The sequence below is a fragment of the Rhinoraja longicauda genome, chromosome 24, assembly GCF_053455715.1.
Source record: "Rhinoraja longicauda isolate Sanriku21f chromosome 24, sRhiLon1.1, whole genome shotgun sequence".
Taxonomy (NCBI): domain Eukaryota; kingdom Metazoa; phylum Chordata; class Chondrichthyes; order Rajiformes; family Arhynchobatidae; genus Rhinoraja; species Rhinoraja longicauda.
The window spans coordinates 32,935,308-32,947,234 of NC_135976.1; the positions used below are offsets into that span (position 1 = coordinate 32,935,308).

Here is an 11,927-nt window from a genome sequence, read left to right on the forward strand (position 1 = left end):
CAAACTCATTTACCATTGTTTTCAGATTGTGTCTGTTTTGTCTAGTCCAGACTAGAATAGTCTAGCCTAGACTGGAGTAGTCTAGCCCAGAGTAGTCTAGCCTGGTTTGGTTTAGTTTAGTTTAGATCGTGGCTCTTCTGGCCACCGAGTCCGCGCCGACCAGCGATTACCCGTACACTAGTTCTATCCTACACACTGGGGACAATTTACAGAAGCCAATTAACCTACAAACCCGCGTGTCTTTGGGATGTGGGAGGAAACAAGAGCACCCGGAGAAAACCCACGCAGTCACAGGGAGATCGTGCAAACTCCGTGCAGGCAGCTTCTGTAGTCAGGATCAAACCCGGGTCTCTGGCGCTGTGAGGCAGCAACTCTACCACTGCGCCACCGACATTTTGCAGAATTTAGGAAATAGATCCTACTGCAACTGGTAACTGACCTTTTAATGAAAGAGGTTCACGGTTCTTGCTGAGAACACAATCTGACCACAATGGAAAGTATCCTTCCTGCGTGCCCAGAGTCACACTTACTTTAAAAAGCAGCATTAATGTCAAAATAACTATAAAAAGTAGTACCTATTTACAGGTAATGCTGTCTCCATATAAGTTAATAAGTTAACGTTAGACGAGAAATGTCCTGTACATATATACTCTTCTGCAATGCTATTTCCATGAAGATTTTGTCTTGTGAAAAAATTTCATTTTTTCATAATCTAGGTAAAAAATGCGTGACTCTCAGGGTGGGTGAAACTTTGCTTCCTCTCTTGGCTCTTCCGTGTTTGCTCAATGCTATGTACATCCCCGGGTAACTCTTCGATTCATACACATTGTAGCGGTTCGGCAAGAGTCTTTCTTTAAATTCGCATTCACTTCTGAAGTCCTTCTGAAAGACAAGTAATTTTGCAGAGGTTTTACAGTCGGGCGACCATATACGCATCAAAGGCTTTGCCCCCTCATCTCCCCTTCATCTCCCCTCCCTCCATCCTCCCCTTCCACCGATGCTCATAAGTGGCTCAGCGGTAGAGTCGCTGCTTCACAGCGCCAGAGACCCGGGTTCGATCCCGACCACGGGTGCTGTCCGTATGGAGTTTGTACGTACTCCCCGTGACTTGCGTGGGTTTCCTCCGAGATCTTCGGTTTCCTCCCGCGCTCCAGAGACGTACAGGTTTGTAGGTAAATTGGCTTGGCGTAAAATGTTTTTAAAAAATTGTCCCTAGTGTAGGATAGTGTTAATGTGCGAGGATCGTGTACTGAGGTACAGTGAAAAGCTTTTTGTTGCGTGCTAACCAGTCAGCGGAAAGACCATACACGATTACAATCGAGCCGTCCACAGTGTACAGATGCAGGATTAAGGGAATTGATTGACTTACCGATGCATACAGTCGACCTTTGCTGTTCATCGCAACAAAGGCATGCGCTTTGACTCCGTATAAACTAACCACTCCCAACTCGACTGAAGATATCATCAAGAGACCTGAAGGGAAAAGAAATATCATTCACAATCATTATTCATACCAATATAAATCAGCATTTTCACATTAAATATCTCGGACGCCTCAAAGATAGATCAGCCATGAATGAATGGCGGAGTAGACGATGGGCCAATTGGCCTAATTCTGCTCCTATCACATGAACATGAAAGTCCAATAAGGTCTGATTGAAGGTAGACACAACATGCTGGAGCAACTCATCGGGTCAGGCAGCATCTCTGGAGAGAAGGAATGGGTGATGTTTAGGGCCGAGCGAGACCCTTCTTCAGACTGATGTCAGGGGAGGGGGCGGTCGACCTTATGTGGTACTGATCTATGTTCTAAAGCATACCCCATGTTAACATCTCACAATCGGTTTACCATCCATGTGGGGATGGGGGGGGGGGGGGGCATGGTGGTGCAGCGGTAGAGTTGCTGCCTCACTGCACCAGAGATCAGGGTTCAATCCTTACTACAGGTACTGTCTGGACGGAGTTTGTACGTTCTCCCCGTGACCAAAGATAGACACAAAAAGCTGGAGTAACTCAGTGGATCAGGCAGCATCTCTGGAGAGAAGGAATGGGTGATGTTTCAGGTCGAGACCCTTCTTCAGACCAGTGACCACGTGGGTTTTGTCCGGGTGCTCCGGTTTCCTCCCACATCCCAAAGACGTGCGGGTTTGTGGGTTAATTGGCCCACTGTAAATTGTCCGTAGTGTGTCGGGAGTGGAAGCGAAAGTGTGATAACATAGACCTTGTGTGAATGGGCCATCGATGGTCGGCTTGGACTCAGTGGGCCAAAAGGTCTATTTCCGTTCAGTATCTCTAAACTCAAAACTAAAACTAATATCACCTCCTGCCCCTCCTGTAATTAGATAATGTGTGTTTGCCGGAACTGGTATTATTCAAATGCCGGCATATAAAAAGTAGGCATAATTTTAGCAAAGATTAAAAGTAGCATGGCGACACTGTGAGATGATACACATCGGAGAGTCTTTCAACACACAGACTATAATGTAACACAGGTGCACTACATTCCAAAAATGGCGGTCTACATACATCCTTTCCAGCTGTTCTTAGCTTTCACTAGTCACTGGTTCTTGGCTGGTCTATTATCAAACTGTGTTGTGAGAAAAATCGCTAGGCTTTGGATAATAATTTGCACAGCAATACATGCACTTCTTTTCAAATTACTCATTGTTTAGTTTAGTTTAGAGATACAGTGCGGAAACAGCCCCTTCGGCCCACCGAGTCCGCGCCGACCAGCGATTCCCGCACACTAGCACTATCCTACACACACTAGGGGCAATGTACATTTTTTTTTTACCGAAGCCAATTAACCTACAAACTTACGTCTTTGAAGTGTGGGAGGAAACCAGAGCACCCGGAGTAAACCCACGCGGTCATGGGGAGAATGTACAAACTGCGTACAGACTAGAGATACCAACTTTCTCACTCCCAAATAAGGGACAAAAGGTGACGTCACCGCCCCACGTGACCTCACACAGCCAGCGGCCACGTGCTCCCGCTCCACCAACGGAGGACACCCGGGCCGGGAGGCGGGTTGCTATGCAACCTCCGTTAAGTGGCGCCCCGGCCTCCGGGTCTACACTGTCCAGGCCTACAGCGGCCCCTGGGCCTACAGTATCCGGGCCAGCAGTGTCCGGGCCCTATACGGGACAAGGGCGGTCCCGTACGGGACAAACCAATTTAGCCCAATACATGGGATGTCCCGACTAATATGGGACAGTTGACAACCCTAGTACAGACAGCACCCATAGTCAGGATCTAACAGGGGTCTCTGGGGCTGTGGGGCAACAACTCTACTGCTGTGCCACCGTGCCGCCTGAAAGGTACCTGAACTGGCTTCAAGGTGCTTGCTGATGGGTAAAAAACCATGGCTCCATTGGAGCAAAACTAGAGTTTATTCTAGGATCTTTAGGAGTCACTGCCTCGAAAAGGCAGTCAGCATCATCAGAGACCCACACCACCCTGGTCACGCTCTCATTTCATCCCCGCTATCAGGAAGAAGGTACAGGAGCCTGAAAATCATGACCTCTAGGTTCAGGAACAGCTTCTTCCCTGCAGCCATCAGGCTCTTGAACACTGCACAACACTACTGTGAACCTCCGTGGACTGTCTTTGGTTGCATTAAGGACTTCGTTTTTTTTTTTTAAAGCAAGCATGACAGTTATTAATTTATCGAATTATAAAATACTATATACTACCATTATATATTGCAATTTCAAGCCTGTTGAGCTGTTTCAAGTATGAATTGTGTAAGAAGGAACTGCAGATGCTCGTATACACCGAAGATAAACACAAAATGCTGGAGTAACTCAGCGGGTCAGGCAGCATCCTGGGGAAAAGGAATAGGTGACGTTTGATGACTTAACATCACAGAAACAGGCCCTTCGGCCCATCAAGTCCGCACCGACCAGCGATGCCCCCCACACTAACACTATCCGACACACACTGGGGACAATTTACATTTCTACCAAGCCAATTAACCTACAAACCTGGACGTCTTTGGTGTGTGGGAGGAAACCGAAGATCTCGGAGAAAACCCACGCAGGTCAAGGGAAGAACGTACAAACTTTGTACAGACAGCACCTGTGGTCAGGATCGAACCCGGGTCCCTGGCGCTGTGAGGTAGCAACTCTACCGCTGCGCCACCCAGTTGTAGATCATCATTCACTGGATGTCCAATATTATTATTCCTTCCACTGAACTACCCAAGCTGACATACTTTGCCTTAACATGGGAAATTTCAAAGAGTGTTGGACACCACCCACTTCATCCCACCTACAGAAAGTACAGGAGGCGCTGCCTCAAAAAGGCAGCCAGCATCATCAGAGACCCACACCACCCTGGCCACGCTCTCACCTCACTCCTACAACCGGGAAGAAGATACAGGAGTCTGAAAACTGTGACCTCCAGGTTCAAGAACTGCTTCTTCCTTACAACCATCAGGTTTTGAACACTAAGCAACCATTACACTAATTTTATCATTCCTAATTTATTGAATTTTTGTTTATTATGTATTATCTGTGCATATTGTGTTTTCTGGCCTGTTATGCCTATTAGGAAAGATATTGTCAAGCTTGAAAGGGTTCAGAAAATATTTAGGAGGATGTTGCCAGGACTAGAGGGTGTGAGCTACAGGGAGAGGTTGAGCAGGCTGGGTCTCTATTCCTTGGAGTGCAGGAGGATGAGGGGAGATCTTATAGAGGTGTACAAAATCATGAGAGGAATAGATCGGGTAGATGCACAGAGTCTCTTGCTCAGAGTAGGGGAATCGAGGACCAGAGGACATAGGTTCAAGGTGAAGGGGAAAAGATTTAAAAGGAACCTGAGAGCTAACTTTTTCACACATAGGGTGGTGGGTGTATGGAACAGAGGAGGTAGTTGCGGCTGGGATTATCCCATCGTTTAAGAAACAGTTCAACAGGTACATGGATAGAACAGGTTTGGAGGGATATGGACCAAACGCAGGCAAGTGGGACTAGTGTAGCTGGGATATTGCTGCCCGGTGTGGGCACGTTGGGCTGAAGGGCCTGTTTCCACACTGTATCACTCGATGATTCTACGACTCTATATATGAAAATAACTGCAGATGCTGGTACAAATCGAAGGTGTATTCACAAAATGCTGGAGTAACTCAGCAGGTCAGGCAGCATCTCGGGAGAGAAGGAATGGGCGATGTTTCGGGTCCATATGCTCTGTCAGAAGGTCAGAATAAACTAAGTTCTAATTCATATCATGCCCCCTAGTACAATGTTAAGTCATCAAACCAATAAATAAATCAGTGGTGTAGAAAAGAACTGCAGACGCTGGTTTAAACCGAAGAGAGACAGAAAAAGCTGGACAAACTCAGCGGGTCAGGCAGCAGCTCTGGAGAATAGGATTAGGTGACGTTTCGGGTCGAGACCCTTCTTCAGAATGAATCAGTGGTACAGCCACCTGAATATCACTGAAACATAGTGTGCCTGGGATGTCAAATGTTGGAGGGGTGCAGAGATTAGCAACAAACATGTGGAAGGAGCGGTCACAGGAGGTCGCTGAGGCTGAGGCAATACCATTTACGATACGATACGACATGATACGATACGATGCGATAGAACTTTATTTATCACAGGAGGAAAATTGATACAAATGACATTTGGACAGGTACAGTGAGTTTAAAAAAAGGTTTGGAGGGATATGGGCCAAATGCAAGCAGGTGGGACTAGTGTAGATGGGACATCTTGGTAGGCATGGGCTAGTTGGGCCAAAGAACGTGTCGACCGGAAAGATGTAATAGGATCCCGAGGGGTGACGTTTTTTTACACAAAGGGTGGTGGGTGTGTGGAACGAGCTACTGGGGGAGGTAAGCATAGGAACATAGAAAATAGGTGCAGGAGGAGGCCATTTGGCCCTTCCAGCCAGCACTGCCATTCATTGTGATCATGGCTGGTCATCCACAATCAGTAACCCGTGCCTGCCTTCTCCCCATATCCCTTGATTCCACTAGCCACTAGAGCTCTATCTAACTCTCTTTTAAATTCATCCAGTGAATTGGCCTCCACTGCCTTCTGTGGCAGAGAATTCCACAAATTCACAACTCTCTGGGTGAAAAACTTTTTTCTCGCCTCAGTTTTGAATGGCCTCCCCTTTATTGGCCCCTGGTTCTGGACTACCCCAACATTGGGAACATTTTTCCTGCATCTAGCTTGTTCAGTCCTTTCATAATTTTATACGTCTCTATAGTAGTTGAGGCAGGGACTATCGCAAAGTTCACGAAACATTTAGAAAGGTACATGGATAGGATAGGTTTAGAGGGATATGGGCCAAACGCAGGCAGGTAGGACTAGTGTAGATGGGGCATGTTGGGTGGTGTTGGCAAGTAGGGCCAAAGGGCCTGTTTCCTCGCTGTATGACTCTATAACTATTTGCTTTTTAAAAATATCTTCTGCATTCTGACTGCTAGGACTGGAAGCTGATATATTCTCCATGGAGATTGTAAATAAACAAACACTTGACATTCATTTTCAGTTTTTAACAAGTGAAATGTTAGAAGCCGTGTTTAATAATCTTTTTGTTACTGTCTGTGCATTCCTAGGTGGTATATTTGTCTGTAAGATTAACATTGCGTACACAAAAAGAAAAAGTAGGAACAGAATTATTCCTGGCGTCTTAAATACGAAACCCTAGATTAAAAATGGTTGACATGCAATAAATACCAAATTCTTGGATCACCTCAGAAAACCTTTGAGACTGAAAATTAAAGTGTAGTCTTTTGCAAACATTCCCCTCCTCAATACAAGTCATGGAGTCGTGGAGTCATCCAGCACGGAAATAGGCCCTTCGGCCCAGCTTGTCCATACTGACCAGGTTGCTCCATCTAAGCTAGTCGCAATTGCCTGAGTTTGGTCCATATTCCTCCAAGCCTTTCCAATCCACGTACTTGGTTTAGTTTAGTTTAGTTTAGTGATGCAGCGTCGAAAGAGGCCCTTCGGCTCACCGAGCCGCACTGTCCATCAATTCCCGCACACTAGCACTATTATCCTACACACTAGGGATAATTTACAATTTTTACGGAAGCCAATTAACCTACAAACCTATATGTCTTTGGAGTGTGGGAGAAACTGGAGCACCTGGAGAAAACTCACGTGGTCACGGGGAGAATTTGCCTCCACAGCCTTCTGTGGCAAAGAATTCCATAGATTCACCACCCTCTGACGAAAGAAATTCCTCCTCATCTCCTTCCTAAAAGAACGTCCTTTAATTCTGAGGCTGTGACCTCTCGTCCTAGACTCTTCTGTTGGTCCAGCTCAACAGGCAATCTAGAAAGGCTGTGGAACCGAGGGTCAGTGTGTGGGGATCACTGGTCGGCGTGGACTCGGTGGGCCAAAGAGCCTGGTTCCACGCTGTATCTCTAAACTAAACTAAACCAAGGGTGCCGGAAAATCGGTGGTGTACCTGTAAAGTCTGGCTAGTAGTTTAGTTTAGAGATACAACGCGGAAACAGGCCCTTCGGCCCACTGAGTCCACACCGACCAGCGATCGCCGCATAGCAACACTATCCTACGCATACTAGGGACAATTTACATTTATACCAAGCCAATTAACCTACAACCTGTGTGTCTTTGGAATGTGGGAGGAAACCAGAGCACCCGGAGAAAACTCACGCGGTCACGGGGAGAATGTACAAACTCCGTACAGACAGCATCTGTAGTCAGGATCGAACCCGGGTCTCTGGTGCTGTGTGGCAGCAACTCTACCGCTGCGCCACCGTGACGCCATTACTCATCCAAATGTCTTTTAAATGCCTTTTAAATACATTCACACACCATTCAGTTGTGAAGAATGCAACTTGTAACTTTGCTTACTGCTGTGTTATGGCACGTGTAAACTATTTTTGTGATTACACTCCAATTTAGTTCATAGTCACGGTACCGAGGTGCAGTGGAAAGCTTTTGTTGCGTGCTAACCAGACAGCGAAATGATTACACGTGATTACAATCAAGCCATTCACAGTGTACAGATACGGGATAAGGGAATAATGTTCAGTGCAAGGTAAAGCCAGTAACGTCCGGTCAAAGATAATCCAAGGGTCACCAATGAGGTAGATAGTAGTTCAGCACTACTCTCGAGTGAGGTAGGGTGATTCAGTTAATTGGGCAATACTGGTGGTCAAAAGGTCATAAGTGATAGGAGTAGAATTAGGCCATTCAGCCCATCAAGTCTACTCCACCATTCAATCATGGATGATTTATCTCTCCCTCCTAACCACATTTTCCTGCCTTCACCCCATAACCTCTGACACCCGTACTAATCAAAAATCGATCTACCTCTGCCTTAAAAATATTGGCCTCTACAGCCTTCTGTGGCAAAGATTTCCACAGATTCACCACCCTCGCCTAAAGGACTTTCTCCTCATCTCTTTCCTAAAAGAACGTCCTTTAATTCCCTTTGACCTCTAGACCTAGACTCTCCCACTAGTGGAAACATCCTCTTCACATCCACTCTATCGAAGTCTTTCACTATTCTGTACGTTTCAATGAGGTCCCCCCTCATTCTTCTAAACTCCAGTGAGTGCAGGCCCAGTGCCGACAAACACTCATCATGGTGGGTCGAGGGGTTAGGGGTGGGAGAGTTTTTTTAAACAACACAGGGCTTGCAATGCAGGGCAGATACATCAACTACGGTTCCCGAATACCATCAGCTGATCAAGTCTTGCACTTCAGCCAAGATATAGTAATCTTTACTTGAAAGCCAAAGCTGTCTAAATTTTCTCGGACTCTATTAATTAAACTGCCGTATCAATAATTTCAAAATGACAGGTGCAAAATTATTCACGTTGAATGCAAGAACAGCTCTGCCAACAAACATGGAGGGAGGTAGCAATCTGGCCTTCTCTGCGCTCTATTTACACAGCATCCCTTTTGTCCACTACCTTTTTAAACCATTTTGGGTTTTGATTGATTAAAAGATACAGCGTGGAAACAGGCCCTTCAGCCCAACGAGTCCATGCTGACCATCGATCATCCATTCACGCCAGTTCTACGTAATCCCACTTTCGCATCCACTCCTTACACACAAACGGCAATTTACAGAAGGCCAATCGACCTACAAACCCGCACGTCTTTGGGATGTGGGAGGAAACCGGAGCACCCGGAGGAAATGGTGGATTCACTGGAGGTGGTCTTGGAGGGGAGGATGCTCCTCAAACTGCGGAGCATCCTGGACAATACAGCTCACCCCCTCCGTGACACACTGGTCAACCTGAGGAGCACCTTCAGCAACAGACTGGTCCCACCAAGATGCAGCACAGAACACCACAGGAGATCTTTCTTCCCCGTGGCTATCTAACTGAAAAACTCCTCTCCCTTCTGTCATGGGGTAGACTGAGAATGACTCCCACCCCCCTCCCCCCCCCCCAATCTTTGCACATCCCCAATCCTTGACTTTCCACTCGTCACTTTACTTTCATACTTCTTATATCATGTCGTGTTTTATGGCTGTTGGCAGACCAATTCCCCTCCTGGGATAAATAAAGTTCTATCGTAACGTGTGGTAAACCGATGCGGTCACAGGGAAAACATGCAAACACCACTCAGACAGCACCCGAGGTCAGGATCGAACCTGGGCCTCTGGTGCTGTGAGGCAGCGGCTCTACCAGCTGCGCCACCGTGCCGCTCATCTGTGCAGCCATAGAATACCAGATATCTCATTTAAAACAAGATGCTAAAATGAGTATTTTAGATCCGCAAGTCTCTCCGTTGTCTATTTTGCAATGAATAGCATGAGGCAGTTGCTAAATAAACTTGTATATTACGTGACAGACAGAAAATACATGTACAAGTTTTCAAAGCTACACACGACCCAAAGGAACGCAAACTCAATCGCAACTCCAATACAAAACATCAGCAAACATTATGGATCTCAGAAGCTGGTGCATCCAATAACATTATCAAACAAGGAAGCAACTGTGCCCCAGCAGTCAAGTCTTTTGACCGGACTTTTAAAACATTTAATAGCACTGCTGTTGCCAGCGTTTTAGAGAAGTCACTGCTTGCCGAAAGATTGCGGGTTCCAATCTAGATAAGGCCTCGTTAAAATTTCTATTAATTTCCCCGAAAGGGATAACTAACACCTGCTTAAAAAAAAAATCTTGCACTTAAAATCTCCGCACTGTGCAGCTCTTCCCGAGTACAGAGCCTGCCTGCCCGACCAAAGATGCAAACAGACACGGGATTAAAAAACCGACAAAAGGCACCGGCAACCTACTGTACTCGTTTTCAGCGTGGGCTCCGCAAATTTGTCCATCGGATGTAATCTGGAGGTGAAACCCGATGCCGCCATTGCAATATAGCCTTCTCACTCTCTTGATTCCTCTGAAATAGTCCTTGTCCCAGCCGAGGTCTAGTTTCCTTCCAGAGATCGGATGCAAGGATCTGGAGAGGAGAGTGTCCCATCTCCCGTCGAAACCCCCTCTCACAGTCCTCGCCACAGGAATCGGGCAGGCCACTCCAACAAGGAGGCCAAGGAGAGCAACTGACCAGGTCCAGTGGAGAGGTGCTGCCTGAAACATTCTAATCAACTTAAACCCGCACGTGGGTAAAGGAATTGATGGACTAAAAATAACCGGGCTTCTAGATTTCCACACCAATGTCTGTTAGGGCCCTCTTTATTTTTGGAGCATGCACAAAGTACTGCTGACACGCACAAAATCCAAAAAGAAAATTAAATAAAAACACCTTTAACACAATCATTAAAAAAAACCATTTACGCAGAGCACAAACTTGGTGGCCAACAGTTCGACTCTCAGCCCATCCTGTCGGCTCATTTACACTGACTTTCAATTCAATGACTCTCGAGTTTAAATTAAAATTTAACAAAAAATAGAAAGGAATTTTTTGGAGAGTACCATGTTTGTTAATTTGACATCTATTTATTTTAGATCATTGATGAAGAGGGTTCAAACAGTGTGAACTAACTCCTATATCACCTTTTATTCACAAAATGCTGGAGTAACTCAGCAGGTCAGGCAGCATCTCAGGAGAGAAGGAATGGGTGACGTTTCGGGTCGAGACCATTCTTCAGACTTCTTTATACTACCTTATACTTCTTTATACTACCTATATCACCTTGTTTTTACTGTACCAGACCAAACCCTTACTGCAGTAAAGTGTTCTTGATAAACACAGCAAGTGGTTATCTGCAAATATTCATGTTTCATACAAGTTTAGTTCAGTTTAATTCAGTTTAGTTCAATTCAGTTTAGTTCAGTTCAGTTCAGTTCAGTTTCATTCAGTTCAGTTTCGTTCAGAGTTACAGCACGGAAACAGGCCCTTCCACCCACCGAGTCCATGCCGACCATCGATCACCCGTTCATACTGGATCTATGTTATGCCACTTTCCCATCCTGCTCCCTACGCACAAGGGGCAATTTACTGAGAGGCCAATTAACGTACAAACCCTGCACGTCCTTCAGGTGTGGGAGGAAACCGGAGCACGCGGAGGAAACCGACGCAGTCACAGGGAGAACGTACAAACTCCGTACAGACAGCACCTGTAGTCAGGATTGAACCCAGGTCTCTGCCGCTGTGAGGCAGCAACTCTAACGCTGTGCCAGCGTGCCACACTAAAGTTGGGGAGTAATCTTCGAGTTGGAGGATTCAGGATATGAGTACAGAACTAGGCTTAAACTCCAGAGAGCAGTGTCGCACTGCCAGAGTGTTAGTTAATACAGAGAAGCACAGGGCACAGTTTCAAAGTAGAATCATCGTGCCACACAGCGTGGAAACAGGCCCTTCGGCCCAACTTGCCCATGCTGACCAACATACCATATCCACACTGGTCCCTCCTGTCCACGTTTGGTCCAAATCCCGTAAAATCTTTCCTATCCATGTATTTGGCCCTTATCCCGCTGAACCTGTTCTATCCATGTACCTGTGTCTTTTAAATGTTGTTAT

At 46.2% G+C, this 11,927-nt stretch overlaps 1 protein-coding gene across 1 annotated transcript; it reads right to left on the reverse strand.

The window, feature by feature from the left end:
* Positions 1–705: 705 nt before the first annotated feature.
* LOC144605341 (fibroblast growth factor 4A-like) lies at positions 706–10,543 on the reverse strand. The gene is made up of 3 exons (XM_078420475.1): positions 10,240–10,543; positions 1,370–1,473; positions 706–882 (listed from the first exon to the last, which is right to left on the reverse strand). The coding sequence occupies exons 1-3, from the start codon at positions 10,541–10,543 to the stop codon at positions 706–708; spliced, it is 585 nt and encodes a 194-aa protein (XP_078276601.1).
* Positions 10,544–11,927: the final 1,384 nt, after the last annotated feature.

Coding starts and splice junctions, on each gene's coding strand:
- LOC144605341 (XM_078420475.1), bottom strand. CDS start 10,543: ATGTTTCAGGCAGCACCTCTCCACTGGACCTGGTCAGTTGCTCTCCTT. Junction 1,474..10,239: donor CCACGCTGAAAACGAGTACA/GTAGGTTGCCGG, acceptor TTTTCCCTTCAG/GTCTCTTGATGATATCTTCA. Junction 883..1,369: donor AAGGTCGACTGTATGCATCG/GTAAGTCAATCA, acceptor CTTGTCTTTCAG/AAGGACTTCAGAAGTGAATG.